General features: G+C 51.2%; 1 protein-coding gene across 1 annotated transcript in view; it reads left to right on the top strand.

The window, feature by feature from the left end:
- Positions 1–15,587, top strand: part of LOC144821279 (protein RIC-3-like) — a 233,901-nt gene that overhangs the window by 85,797 nt on the left and 132,517 nt on the right. Inside the window, exon 3 of the mRNA XM_078678119.1 lies at positions 12,679–12,748. Within this exon, the coding sequence (XP_078534245.1) occupies positions 12,679–12,748 (70 nt within the window). The remainder of the gene's footprint in view (positions 1–12,678; positions 12,749–15,587) is intronic.

Here is a 15,587-nt window from a genome sequence, read left to right as displayed (position 1 = left end):
GTACCGTTCGTGTTGTATTGGGCTGGGCCTCCCCCTGTCGCACTGGGAACAAACATGTTTTGGACCAGTTCACTCTCAGTCCCGAAAGTTCCCCGAAGTTCGAGAGCAATCGTTCAGCTCCCGACATTGCTTCATCAGCAAAAGGAAAAGTAGCAGATCATCTGCGTATAGAGATATATACTGCTGGCCATTTTTACCCCTCAATCCCTTGTAGTGGTCCCCCTTCCTTACCGTGATCGCCAGCGGTTCTTCTGCTAAGGCGAATAACAGCGGAGACAGCGAGCACCCCTGCCTCGTCCCTCTCTCTACAGGATACTGCGAGCATACTAGTGTTCCTACTTTTAATCTGGCCATCGCAGTTGTGTACAGTACTTTCGTCCATTGCAAATACCCGTCTCCCAGGCTGAATCGTCCCAACACTTTGTATAAATATTCCCATTCCAAGCTGTCGAAGGCCTTTTCAATGTCTACCGATTGTATCATCGGCTGTAGTGCCTCTGGGTGAACTTCTCCCAGAAGGCGCACTAATCGTCGGACATTCGCAGTCGTATTCCGTGACGGTATGAAACTCGTCTGGTCTTCGTGGACTAGTGTGGTCATGTGTTGTAACAAACGGGTCGCTAAAATGCTGCTCAAGATTTTATAATCTGCAGTCCGCATCGACAGCGGCCTGTAAGAGGCTGTGTTCCTGCCTTCTCTCCCTGGTTTCAGCAGCGGTATTACTAACGCTTCTCGCATTGATTGCGGCAGCCGCTCTAATGTCTTCGCTTCCTTGTAGACTTCGTGGAGTCTGGGTGCGAGTAAATCAACGTATTTCGCGTAGAATTCTATGGGCAGGCCGTCTAGTCCTGGGGTTTTATTGCGGGCCATACTTTTAATGGCGCTTCGTATCTCCCCTATTTCAATATCTTTCCCCAACTTCTCCGCTTGTTCCTGCTCTAACTCTGGTAGTTGTAGGTCTCTGAGGAATATATCTACGGTCGGGTCTCCGGTCTCTAGCCTACTTTTATAAAGATCCCCATAATAGCGCTCTAAGCATTGCAGTATTTTATTTTGGGTATGCACTTCTTGTCCTTCTGCCGTGTCTAAAGCTACGATAGGGGAGCTTCTTTTCATAGGGTTGGCCAGCCAAGCCAGCAGAGTTCCTGCTTTATCGCCCTCTGCATGGGCCCTCGCTGTGTATGCTTTGTGGTCAAAGCTACGCAAGCATTCTACTTCTGCTGCCACTGCTTTCCTTGCCGCACTAACTTGCTCCTGGAGCTCTGGACGGCCAGGTCATAAAAGCTCTGTCTCTCAAAGTGCACTATCAGCTCTGTCCAAATCCTTTAATAGTGTTTTCCGCACTCCGGCATACATCCCTATACAGAGCCCCTGACAACCACCTTGAAGGCATCCCATTCTAACGCCTCGTCTCAGTTGTCCCAGCGTTCTCTGCAAAATAATGAGTAATCCCCTCCTCTAATGCGGCCTGAAAGAGTGGGTCTTCCAGTGTCTTGGGGTGGAGCTTCCAGGTAGGGACGCATGAGACTCCAGGCATCCATTGCATCGTGATCAGTAAAGGGTTATGATCTGATATCGTTCTGGTAAGATATTCAGAGTGGGCTACAGTGGACATCACTCCTGGGGAGCATAAAACTGCATCCAGGCGCACTTGAAGTTCATGCATGCCTGAGAAGTAGGAGTAATCTCGACCCTGTGGGTGTTGTGCACGCCAGGCATCAATCAGTCCCCATTGTGCCTGCCAGTCTAGTCTCCCTTTCGTTAATCGGTGTATCGGGGAATCAGCCAGGGGTGGATGTGATCTATCTAATAAGATGTCCATTACAGAATTAAAGTCGCCGCCCATCACCAATGGGCCTGCTAGATAGCGCGCTAGTGACCCCGACATCCCCGACAGAAAGTCCAGTTGATCAGTGTTAGGTGCATATACGCTGCAGAAGGAAACCTCCCTACCCCTTAACCTTCCCTCGATGGCCACAAACCTGCCTTCTGGGTCAATCGTCTGCTTAATTAACTGGAAAGGGACCCCTGCTCTAATCCATATTAACGCGCCCCTAGCGTATGCTGAATACGTGGTATTATAAATTTGGCCTCTCCACCTGCGCTGCAGTGCCGTCCCTTCAGCCGTCGTTAAGTGTGTTTCCTGAAGCATTGCAATATGTACTCCCCTCCTGACCAAATAGGCATGGACTTTGTGTCTTCTTGTCATGGTGTGTAGACTCCGCACATTCCAGGTTATGCATCGTAAGTTGGTAAAATCACCCATATTCGCTCAGATTCCCGCGCAACTCTCCTAGTTTCTCTCCACATCTCTTCTGTGCATCAGCGTCAGTGACAATCCCTCCAGCCCCATTACCCAAACACCCCTCAGTGACCCCCCCCCCCCCCAGAACAGGACCTAGCAACAAACATCTAGTTCTCATCCAAACTATCACAACATACAACATATCTCTAAGCCCGTCAGTGGCAACTGCGGGCATGCCTTAAGGGCCAATAAAAGGGGGCCGGCTGCTGCTCGGTGGTCGCATGCTCCGGAAGATCTCTCCGATCCCTGAGCCCTAACAAAAAGTACTCCCTGTGTTCACTCCCCCAACACACAGCTAACAACCAATCCCCCCTCGTTAAGCCAACATCGGGAGCCTTCACAGTTCCGAGTTCACAGCGGAGTCGCTTCCCTCCTCCGTCTATCCTTTATCTAGCATACCTTCTGCCGTCTCTGGTGTAACCTTCGGTAGCTGTACACTATCTGTTTCCGAATGTTCTGAATCTGATCTAGCGTTCTCTCTCTGACCCCGTACCGTCCATAGATGGGTTCTCCAGTGTAGCCGATAGTGTGGACCCTGCTGCCAATGCCCCCAGCCGCTCTGCTGCTGCCTGAAATGGGGACGTTCTCCTCAGTCCCCGCTGCCTGTTTCGAAGTAGTCTTGATTTCCGTTGTGTCAAGCCTCCTATGGCAGTTTCTAGTTCCTGTTCACCGCCGTCTTTACCTGCCTTATAGGTTTCCAGCAAGGCGCAGGCATCAACAGGGTGTCAAAGACCCAAGTCTTACCGTCCACGATAACCCTCAACTTGGCCGGGAATAGGAGTGAGTACTGTAGTCCCTCAGTGCGCAGCTCTCTTTTGACCGCTAAAAAAGAAGTCCGGCGGCGCTGGGTTTTGTATGTGTAATCTGGGAAAATGTTGACCTTACTATTCTCCACCTGAAAGGGGCCGTTCACTCTCGCTTTCTGGAGGAGCAAGTCCCAGTCTCGGAAATGCAGCAGTCGGGCCACCACTGGTCTCGGGGGGTCGACCCGGTTGAGGTGGACGAGCCGGCACTCTGTGCGCTCGCTCCAGCGTGTAAAACGTAGACAAACCCTCCGGTGCTACCACAGTTTGGAGCCAGGATTCTAGGTAGTGTACCATATCCGATCCTTGGATTTTCTCCGGTAGGCCTACCACCCGTATGTTGTTCCGTCTATTGCGGCCTTCGGCATCCTCAGCTCTTTTTTCCAGAGCCCCTACTCGTTCCAGTACGTTGTGTAGGGCGGCCCTAAGGTTCTGCTGTGCCGACTCTATGGTCTGGAGCGTGCCCTCTACCTCCGTGACTCTGTCGGTCAGTTTTCCATGGTCGGCTTGGAGCAAGCCCAACCCCGTGGCTACTTGCGCTATGTCCTGCTGAAGCGCTGTGCGAGAGTCTGATGTTGCTGGTAGGATTTTGTCCAGTTGTTGCTGCAATTGGGGATCTCTCACTGGCTCGCCCTCTCCCTGGACTTCTCTTTCAGGCTGCTTGTCATCTGCGGGTTGCTGGGACCCGCTCTTCGGCCCTTTTAGTTTTCCCATCTTTGGATGGCCTTTCGGTGACCCAGGTCGCCCTGCTGAACTTGATGAACGCCACAGGGGCACGCACTTGGCTGTCCCTCCCTGGGGTTTCCCTCTCAGAGCGCTGTTTCCCTGCGCGCGTTCACAGCTAGTCGTGAATGATCAGCCTCAGCTTTCAGGTTCGGTTCGGGTGTAGGCCGGCACTCCTTGCGGCTGTTTCGCAGGCCGTCAGTGTCAGGGCTCTAGGCTTACTGCCACCCCTATATTGGGGCTCCCCCCTCCATGCGTTGTCTCCAGGGGGCCTCAGACCGCACTAGTTGTAGGGCAGTGTGGCCTCTAGTCTATGGGGCCTCCGGAGCCAGGTCGTCTCTTCTGATCCCGTGTTTGTGAAGACATCTATGTCATCGTCACTGGCGGGCAGCTCTCACCCTCAGAATTATCTTAACCTCTGCCGACAATGGGGCAACAGCGCGCCAGGGGTTGTTCCCAACTGTCTTTTAGGAGGTGCACTCTCTCCCAGCACTCCCCGCAACTCCAGCAGACAGCAGTGTCTCTGGATGTGTTCAGGCAACCGGCAGTCCTCTTCCCTCTCTCCCATGCGGCAGGCACCTATGTCGTGGGATCTCTCAATCTGTCCAGGCCCCAACAAGGTCTCTAGGCTCTACAGGGCCGCCCGCGGCCTATTTCCAATGATGCGGTTCCCACCGCCGAAAGCACAGTCCAGATGAACCGCTGTGTTCTATCAGTGTCAAGCGGCTTTCCCCGCGGCTCTCTAAACCGCCGCGGCAATTCTCATGTTGTGCCGTGTCACTCACCCCTCAAACAGCCTCTGGGGTATTTTTAAGACTGTCCCTGGTGTTCCCGTTGTTCTCCCGCTTGTGGGGGGAGGAAATGAGGGGGGGCCCCCCCTAGGAGCGTACACCAGTCTGTGCACCTGTGGCCGTAGCCTCGCCCTGCTGTTGTCCCCCAGCCCGCAGCGAGTGCCTGGGCCCCGGGGGATCACCACGGGCATCACCCTTGCTCTCGGCTGAGCGCGTCCCGGGGCGCTCCAGGTGCGTGTCCAGGGAAGCGTCCCAGGCCCCCGCTGCACCACTCCTCGCAGTCAGCGGGCGCCCCACCGCCACTCACTCAGGAACGCCGCTATTCCGATGCCGGTTCCGACCTCCGCTGTTCGATCTGGTGCCCCAGCCGCTCTTTAGTTTCAATTAGCGCTCCGATGGTGGCGCATCCCGGACGTTCATCGCGGCTGCCATGTTGGTCTCGCCTCCGCCGCCCAGCCTCGTTCTGCTGGCGTCGCCGCACTCCAGGGCCCAGGCTTGCTCAACCCAGTGATCTCCCTCAGCAGGCCTTCCGTCTGTTTCGCCTCTGTACACTCTCCAGTTTCGTTTCAGGATCGGGATGATCCTTCCTCACATCGCGCCCGCCATCTTTCTCAACTCGTCAGAGCGCCCAGCTTACCAGCAAGGATCACGCAGGGGGTCTTCCTGGTCACTGCTGCCCTCGCGTTCGTAGCCCAGAGGGGGGTACCCCTTTCCCACGCTTCAGTGGTCAGTGGGGAGTTCCGGGCACCTCGTTTGCAGGATGAATTCCGGCTCAGCTATGGAGCCCTAAGTTCAATCAGCCACCATCGCCGGCTGCTAGCCACGCCCCCACCCTAGTTGGCGCCTGATGTCGTCTGTGGCGGCGATGAGGGCTCTCTCGGTGCTGTGGTTTCTTCTGAACCCAGACTGGGACGGGTCCAAGATTTTGTTGTCTTCCAGGTGGTGGGCCAGTTGCATGTTGACGATATTCTCGATGACCTTCGCTGGGAACGGGAGCAGGGAGATGGGCCGGAAGTTCTTGAGGTCCTTGGGGTCCGCCTTGGGCTTCTTGAGGAGTGCGTTGATTTCGGCATGTTTCCAGCTTTCTGGGAATGTCACTGTTTCGAAGGAGATGTTGATGACCTTCCGTAGTTTTGGTGTGATGGCAGCGTCTGCTTTGTTGAATACGTGGTGTGGGCACGGGTCTGACTGAGATCCTGAGTGGATGGAGTTCATAACCTTGCGTGTCTCGTTGACGTTGGACCGGGAGGTCAGGCGGTTGGCGCTGGTGGTGTTCACAGGGGAGGTGGGGTCTGGTGTAGTCGGGGCGGTCATGGTGTTGAAGCTGTCATTAATGTCAGCGATCTTGCGGTGGAAGAAGATGGCCAGTGAGTTGCACAGTTCTTGTGAGGGCGGTATGTCGTTGGCCTTGGCGCTGGGGTTGGAGTTCCTTTACGATGCTGAAGAGCTCTTTGCTGTCGTGTGCGTTGTTATCCAGGCGGTCTTTGAAGGAGGATCTCTTGGCTAATCTGATGAGGTGGTGATGTCTGCGGGCGGGGTCCTTGTGGGCTTCGAGGTTGTCCGGAGTGTGTTCGTGGAGCCATATCTTCTCCAGTTTCCGGCATGCGCGTTTGGAGGTCTGCAGCTCGTCTGTGAACCAGGTGGCTCTCTTGCTGGCGTGGTTGTTGGAGGGTTTCTTGAGTGGGGCAAGGGTGTTGGCGCAGTCGTCGATCCACTGTCTGAGGTTGCGGGCTGCGGTGTCTGGGTTGGTGGGGTCGGTCGGTGGGTGGGTTTTGGGCGAGGGTGGTGATCAGCTGGTCTTCGGTGACTTTGCTCCAGCAGCGGCGAGGTAGCTGTTGGGTGCGGTGGTGCGTGGTTGGTTTATTGAAGGTGAAATGGATGCAGCGGTGGTCGGTCCAGTGGAGTTCGGTGGTGTGGTCGAAGGCGACGTGGGTGCCTGTGGAGAAGACCGGGTCCAGCGTGTGGCCAGCGGCGTGGGTGGGTGCGGTGACGAGTTGTCTGAGGCAGAGGTTGGCGAGGTTGGCGGTCAGGGTGGCGGAGTTGGCGTCGTTGTTGTTCTCGAGGTGGAAATTCAGTCCCCAAGGAGGATGTAGTCCGTGGAATCTGGATGGGGCTGGCTCTGCCAGTAGGCGCAGGCATCGCCGGGAGCATCCGCGGAAGGTCACAGTGGTATGACCCACACCTGTCTGGATCCATCTTTGGATCTAAGGGGGGCCGTCTGGGCCGGAGGTGCCCCTAAGGTCTGAAGGCGCCCCTGAGGGGTCAGGCCAATCAAAAATGAGGTGCATGACCTCGTAAAACTCCTTAAGTTCAGCTGAGGTCACACAGGCCCCCGGAAAAGTGGGGCAGTGCCGAGTTGGCACAGGTTCCAGAGAACGACACCTTAACCGCCGATATTCCTCTGGTGCATTAGCTGACAGACGGGAAGAAGTTGAAGAACGCTTCGGCGACTTGTGTTTTTTGTACCTCTATCTGAGTACCCATATGATCTTGAGTGGGACGAAGAAGACTTGGGACTCTTGGAGCAGTGCGGGACATTCCTCTGGACCGGGACTGTGAACTCTGAAGAGTCTGTATGGTGTCGACTGCCAGGCCGTGTGCAGCTTTAGGGACCGCTCCCTCAAAGCCTTCGGAGCAATGACCCAGCAGTCTAAGCACAGCTTAGAGTTGTGGTCGCGCTGACATGGTGCGATGACCTGCGCCACGCAGCTTAACCCCCAAAGTCTTCCTAGATGATATTCCTACACACCAAAAAGGGGTTGACAAAAGGTCGAAGAATCCTGTCAAAATCAGATCAGTGTTTGACTGGCGTGGAAAGAAAAGTGATGTTGACCCGCTGAGGTGCCGCATATATAGGTGACGCAAGCGTCACTTCTAATCCGGATGGTGACTATCCAGTCACGTGGAGCCAACGTATTGCTCGGAGAAAAATATTCCGGATCCAGTATGACGTCTGGAAAATTCAAAGATAAGTAATCTGCGGTTAGATATCTCTATCAGATAAGTAACATAATGGTACACTCTGGTTTTCCAGTATTGATATCTTTCATAGAGTCACATGCTTGCATCTTAACCCTAGTTGAGGTGGGACTCCCACCTAGATTACGGGTTAAGGACATTAATCCCTTGAAGGACCGAACATTGACAGAACTACTAGCACAGAAAGTAATTTTGCTTATATAGAAAATGATGACTAACCTTTCAGATGGATTACTAAGTCTCAGGTCAAAGTGGGAGAGGGATCTAGAAGGCTTATAAGATGAGGGAAGGAGTAGGGCACTACAGGCACCTCGAAAAGTGGCTATCAGGACTGGCTTCCAGCTAATACAGCCTAACATACTGCATAAGGTTTATTACACAAGGGAAGTGATAGGGAAATAGAGCGAGCTGACTCTAATGTATGCCTCAGAGAATGCAGTGTGGTAGGCCCGTTTTTGCATACCATTTGAAACTGTCTGGCACTTACAGATTATTGGGGGACGGTGATGGGATGTAGTACAAGAGATTGTTCCTTTGAACTAGCCCCAGAGTAAAAAAACTATATATCTTTGGGATATGAGGAAAAAAAACAAGTACTAGGTATCAGCGACTACTCACTAGCCTTGCATAGGAGGCTAGTTTAGTATATGGTGCACACTTATTTAAGTGAAGTACCTTGCACTAATCCAGACAACCCTTATGGTGATTTTAGTGGTCTTAGACAACCATGGAAAGCTCTCTAAGAACAGCCATGGGGGTTAGTCCAGAAGGAGCATTAAGCAGCTTGTTTTACCAGAACTAATCATATAGAGTAGGTTAAACGAAGAAAAATCACACAGTATAGTTATAAAAAGAAGTATATTTGTCATACACTAACACACTGGTATATCTCCTACCCGGAGGTATCCACACAATACACACAATATTTCACATGTAAGCAGGTAAGTAAGCACAAATACACAGTGGTTTCCAGGGGGAGACCAAAGCAAAGAATTGGAATGCGAACTGCGACCGATGTCGGGACTTGGTCCAGAAGAGCTGGGGACGCAAGGAACCACCCAAGGTAAGTTTCCAGGAACCCCAGGGAGGCTGTGTGCAGAGTGGAAACACAGCTGCGTACTCAATGCAAGTCAACGGGAAAGCCACAGTTGCAGTTTTCAAGAAGAGGACCCTACCCCTTGAACCCTAAAGAAACCCAGTGGAAGAAGGTTGGAGAGTCACCCACCCATGGATACTCCAGGATACCTATACCAGGGAAGCTGGGTGCATAGGTGCGAAGTGATGTCGGAAACCGACGTAGACCACAATGGAGGAATTCAGGAAAGATGCTGCTGGTGAAGAAGGTGAACAGAGTCCGGTGGAATCCAAGGATGGACTCTTGAAGAGAAGAACCTACAAGCAGAGGGGACAGAGTCTATGCCACTCGTAAGTGACCAGGAGGCATGGAAGACCAATGACCACCTATAAGGGAAGCTGCAGGAGTGATGACGGTGACATGTCAGTGTAGCTGTGAGGACCCGGCGACGCTGTGGAAGACCGGGAGCCATTTACTAGCTGTCCCACGTCGGAAGTTAAGAACCAGGGGGGTTGATGTCCGGCGGGAGTACCAACAAGCCTTGGCAGCAGCAACAGATGGGATAAACAAAAAATGTGCAATGTTGGGGCCAGCAAGGTCAGAAGGACATAACAAGTGCAGGAGAGTCCTAGCAGGCCCCGAGCAAGCAGGGGAAAGAAGCCTAAAAAGACCCTCAAGAGGATCCACAGACCTAAGGCACAGGAATCGCAAAAGGACCTAAAGCAGCTCACCAAAGATGCAGGCCCACGGTGCAGAGGATGCGAGGACGACAAAGATCTTGACAAGAAGAGATGCTGGAGGCTGGAGCTTCTTGTAGCCCGGAGATCTCTGGAAAACAGTCAACAAGCCTTGGCAATGACAAGTCGACGCAGTGCACAGGGGTACATTGCCGGCGATTCCGACGAGGGATACTGGCCTCAAACTTGTTGAGAGGACAGGTCAGGCCTCGAGGGAGTTGCAGAACCACCACCTGTGTTGCTGAGCCTTTCGGAGATCATGTGACATCCAGAGCAGCAGACCGGTTAGCTTTGTTGCGGTGCCTGCAGATGCAGGGGAGTGACTCCTTCACTCCAAGGGATATTCCTTAGGGTGGCTTTGATGCCCACAGGCCTGGAGAGGAACCTGGATGAAGCACAGATGATGATGAAGAAGACTTGCAGAACAGCAAGACCAGGAGCAGCAGGAGTCTGCCTTGGTGCAGTCTCGGTTCCAGGCGAAGTCCAATGTGCCCAGGCGGTTCAATATGTTTCGAGTTTGAATCTTGTCCCTTACTAATCTGAAGGGCCACCCACAGGTAAGCCCTTAAGTACCCCAAGGAAAGGGTTGGGACGATTGGAGCATCCCTCCCAGAGGAGAGGCTGGATAGAGGGGAGGAGACTCCCATGTCCTTTGTCCAGTTTTGCGCCAGAGCAGGAGCCTAGGGTTCTCTGTACTTGCTCAAACTGGAGTATGCAAGGAGGGCACCAAATGTGCCCTTCAAAGCAGTCTGGTGGCACTGGCAAGCGCCCCCGCCCCAAGCCAATACACTAAGTGCTGTCGGGGATGTGGTCACACCGCCCTGTGGAAGGAAACCTGTTGTTCTGCCTTCCCCTGCTCGAGCCCAGATCAGCACTGGCAGGAGGGCAGAAACGTGTCTGTTGTAGGCAGTGTCGCTAGCTTGCTGTTAGACCCTGAAAGGCTGGTACTGGGAAAGCAGGGGGCATCCTAGGTAAGCTCCCCAGTACATGGGATCCTTCATCCAACACTGGAATCTGTGTTTGGGCAGGATTCCAACATGGTTGATACCAAACATGACCGGTTTCAATGCAGCCAATATATAGTTAGACATCTCGTAATTGACTTTATGTCCACTGTATGTATTAAAATGCTGACCGCACTTACAAAGCCTGGAGAATCTACTCCGGGGTATGTAGGGGCACCCTCACATCTGTAACCAAGCACCCAGCCCTCAGGACTGAATAGCCTGCCTTAGGGGTGACTTATAGGTTTTAAGTGTAGTGACCTCAGATATAAGGAAACGTATATCTGTGGTGAGGGGTGCGAGCACCCACTCCCACAGGCTGCAATGGCAGGCCTGTAGTCACAGTTGGAGTGGTCTCTCATTGGTGGCATAATACATGTTGCAGCCCATGGGGGCCCCCTGGTGTACCTATGCCCTGGGTACCCGAGTGCCATATACTAGGGGCTTACAAGGGCACATCAGTAGCCAATTGTGGAGGTACCAAAGTACTTAACATTGTCAGCCAGGAAGAGACCACAGTGACTGGGGTCCTGATTAGTAGGAACCCATTCAGACTTGTCAGAAAACAGCATAACACCAGCAAAAAGTGGGGGTAACCATGATAGTAGATCATACTTTTCTACACCTTGGTACTGTGGTGTCCCCTCTCAACATAGCAAGAATATGGGGATCATCGCTGTGTTCCTTGTTTGAGCACTGGGCTAATGATATGGCTTGGTGTATGGGAGCTGAGAGATCAATCTACCATGGTAGTGGCTGCCCACATAAGTTTGAAAAAGTATGGGTACCATGGAAGAGTTTTCGAGGCGATCTGTAACTCCCCATACATAGAAATATTATTGATTAAGCCCTAGAGGAGTATCTGAGTAAAACGCCTGCTAAATATGTTTGTTGGAAACATACTGACCTAAGATTTAGTTGGTTTTGTTAAATTTTGTACTGGCGTCAAAAGTTACAAAATGAAGCAATGTAATGTATGTGTGCCTCTTGCCATGTAACGTTATGGTGTTGCAACAGCAAACAATAAAAATGTTCAGAAAAAATTGTTTAACCCCTTCAATGCGGCGCACGTTCAGCGGACGTCGCGTGCACTACCTCGGTAGTGCTGTGCACATCCGCTGAACGTTCTGGCCCCGCCCGCGCAATAGAACGTTCCGCACCAGCGCGGAACGTTCGGTGCAGCGGAGGGGTTAAGCAAACTCTTACTGTGTATCCTGTAGAATTCATAAACACTGTTGAAAAATTTCCAAAACCAGGTATGGAACCATGGTAAACTTAAGAATCGAGAATAGGAATAGAATCTTGAGCGCCAGCCCAAAGCAAGATGGTTGTAAGAACTGGGTCTCAGTGCTTGTGGCAAGGGAGAGTAATGCAGTGTCCAAACAAAAAACAAATTTACGAATGCTTAAAGACCTTCTCTTCTATCATGTAGTGCTTCTTTAAGGAAAAGAAAAGCTGACAATTTCCTTTCCTGAAATCCAATTTAAATTTTTCCTACAAATGTAAGTGATCAAGTCTCGCCACAAATCTCTTTTAAAAGCAATTACAGAGAAGTTGGAATTTATGAACAGTATTAGTTTTTTTTCTTTTTTAGTGATTATCCACTAGAAAGCATGAGCCTCCACATTTACCAGTTGTTTCTGTTGAAGTGTTGCTTTACTAGTAGAGAACGTAGGCATGAGATACTTACCTTGATGCCTAGTGTCTGGCAAGCCTGGATACAAAGTCTGACCATTGTCATCTTGAACAGACATACTATTAGCCACTTTGTGTCTGCTATGTTCTACGAAGGACTCCAGTACGAAGCAGTGGTAGCATTCCTTGTCTTTCATTTCACGTGAAGTGCCACAGAGTACATATTCAGGCGTGCTTGGTTGGTGAGATATAGCTGATGTGAATTGGTGCACAGGTTGCGATTGTCCACTTTGTAGTCTGTTAACTGACGATAATTGTGTGCAACTTCAGATGATAAGCCACTGAAGATGTTCAATTGTCGGGGGAAAAACACTAAAACATATGTAAATAAAATGCAAGGTCTGGTTGCCTAGATCAGATCAGGAGACTGGAATAAACGAAACTGATTATGCTGTATACTCTGTTTAGGAGCAGTTCATGGTGGCTTGAATGAACTACTGATTGTAGAACCATCTTGTGTCCTCAGGCTTCTGGACATATTTTACAGTGAGTTCCAGAGTGAAAGATACAGGCTCTATAGGGAAACACATTTTTATAAATATTTTCGGTCTATTTATGTGTTTTAGATTCAATCTGAACAAGAACATTCCTCAAAAAAAGAAAAAAAGGCAGAAGCTATAAAGACAAAAGAAACAGGTTTGTAAGTGTATTTCAAAAACTTTTTAGCAATCTAGATTTCGATAAAGACGACATTCTACTTGAAAGACCTGTGTATCAGCATGGAATGATAACTTTGAAATGCATTTCTTGTTCAGAAAACTATAAAATGAAGGGCAACTACTGAAGTTTTTACACATTCTGTTACACTGGAGTGGGTGACTACAGGCACATTTGCCAAATACAAATGAACATGTCAAGAATCGGTTTAAATCTCTGTCAAAATATTTTTTCGTTATTTACATCTTTATCCTGAGTTATAACAATCATCATTAAGAAATAGGAACTGTATTCCGTAAACAAGGGAACCGACTGATTAGGAAAGTTTCCAGTACATTAGTTTAGCGAGGAGGTGAAACTGCCCTTTTTAGGTCGAGCCTAGGCAGCACATGAGCTGTCTTCGAGACATGCTGTATTCAGTCTAGGGTTTGAAATTGCCTATTGCTTATCACTGTTTGTTTCATCTACCTTTCAACATTCCTTTGTTTTTGTTGGTGAATAGTTTACATTTGTCCCGCCTTATGCTGTTTTGTTCCCATCCTGGAGACTGTTCCTGCTACATGGATTCTTTCACTATTACCATATGTTTAGTTTTGGTGCACTACTTTTTATTTCCGCTCTCTCCTCGCTTGTTTTTATATCCAGCTTTCGAGACAGCTAAAGCAGTTTCCTAGTGATTTTCTTTAACCATTCGTTTTGTAAACACGTTTTACTGCCAAGTCACCCGGCCTGCGCTTGCATCGCGTTCATCGCTCCTGCACCCGTCCCTCAGCCCCTCTTTTTCATTGCTCTGAAGCACTGCTGCTCCCCCCCCCCCACTGTGCCTCCGCAGACTGCCCTATGTGTGCGCCCGATTCTGAATGAACTCTACTGCTTCTTCCTACAGTGTCCTCTCCTCTCGTGCAAGATTCTCCTCGCGTGCATGATTCTGTGCTGCGTAAACAGAGGAGGTTGCCTACAATGGCTTCCACCAGCTGCCTGCAACAGAACAAGCACTGTCGCTTTTAATTTACAGAGCCTCTGAGCTGCAGAGTTGAGTGCCGAGCCAAAAAGTGGGAGATCTCCTTGTTTTCCAGTAGGAGGCCATCCACGCCTTTTGCCAACAGCCTCGTTCTGATGGTTTCAGCTTGTTTGTATACTTCACCATCTACAGCGGCACCAAAACTGTGCGGGCTACTACTTCTGTCTGTTCATGCCGATTCAAGATTGCAATACTTATATCCTTCAGGAGGAGCAGCTTAGCTAATGTGTGAAGAGAGAGGAATCCCGAAGAGGGACGAAGATTGGTGGTATACATATTCTATGGGATATCTTCTAATATACTACTCAGTTTGAGTATGTGAAGTGCTTTTTGCTGCCCAGCCGGATCCCAGCCTGAACGTAGGTAATTTCATAAAGCTGATCACTGCCATGTGCTGGTAGTTGGCAGCGTGCAGCCTCAGGGCCGGCGCTGTAACCGATGCCGAGCGCTTGGAAAGAACTGTTTTTTGGCGCAGAGAAGTGGGAGAAACACCGCGCACCCCACCCGCGGTGGACGCCAGGTAGGCGCCGCCCCCCCGACCAATGGGGGCGCAAGCGTGGTACGAACCCCCCAATTGGGGGGAAACCCGCCAGCAGGGCGGGAAAGTCGCTGGGGGGGGGATACAAAGCGCAGCTCCCCCAGGAAAGCTCCTATCTTCGTGGAGTGGGGAGCAGCGTCGGCGCTACACAACTTTTGTGGGTGTATCGTTACCTGGGACAAGCGGAGCCGGACGGGACGCTGCTGACTGAAGCCTCGCTCGTGGGGTAGCTTACTGAGGATCGGAGTATGCCAGAGGAAGGAGCTAGTCGCTTCTCCGTCCTGGCCTCGAGTGGCACGGTGCATTGGAGAACCTGACGGTGCCCCCAGGGAGATCACCGCTATGGAAAGGAGCCTCGCCGTCCGGCTGCCTTCAGGACATCGGCCGTTTGGTGCGGTGAGAGAGTGGCGAGAGAACTCCTACCCCCTTCGCACCGCTAACGAGACTGCGGAGAGTTCCCTGCACTGGATGGGGCCGGTGTAAACTGGGCAGGAAGGAGTCGCACAGCCTGACCGTTGACCTGAGGAATCATCCAAGCCCTAGTGGGTTCCCACACTCAACGAACAAAATGTTAGATTTGGGGGTCTCTGGTTGGCACAGGTAAATACTTGTGACAAGCAGGGACCCTCTCCTCTAGTCCGGATAAGGGGATCACCCTCTAAAATAACCCCTGCTCACCCTCTAGGTAGTGTGGCGCAAGCAGACCAGGCTTATCTCAGAAGCGTTTTATAGGTTGAGCATTTGTGAACACATACAGTAACTCAATGACAACACCGAAAAAAGGGATACCACACTAGGATTTGTATAAAAATAAGTATTCTTTATATAAAGGCTTAGCACAAGACCCAATAACGTAAAAATAGGCCACAATACTGTTTTAGGAAAAGAGTTCTTTGTTACAAAAATGCATAATTCTCTTGTTCCTTGCGTGTCGGGTCTCTTCGTTCGACCCTGCGGGGATGAAATGCAGCCACAGAGTCAAATGCACGAAGCAGACGCTCGGGTCCGATGCGCTTCGGTCACAGAGGGCGAATCGTACACAGTACCTTAAAAATGCGTCCAAAGTGGACGGAGCGCTGGCAGGAGTGATAGCAAACCAGGGACGGTATTGGCAGCTTTCTGAGTTGAGTCCGGCTTGTTGCAGGCGTCTCAGGGCGAGGCTTCAGCGCGGGACTTCGGGGAGCGATGCGGACGGCCCGGGTTTCTTAGGCGTCCACTGTGCGCGGCGTTGATCCGTGTCGTGCCTCCTAGCGGGGATG

This window comes from Lissotriton helveticus, chromosome 1_1 (genome assembly GCF_964261635.1).
Source record: "Lissotriton helveticus chromosome 1_1, aLisHel1.1, whole genome shotgun sequence".
In the NCBI taxonomy this organism is placed as follows: Eukaryota; Metazoa; Chordata; class Amphibia; order Caudata; family Salamandridae; genus Lissotriton; species Lissotriton helveticus.
The sequence above is the reverse complement of the archived record's forward strand: the minus strand, read 5'-3'. Positions and strand labels throughout refer to the sequence as shown.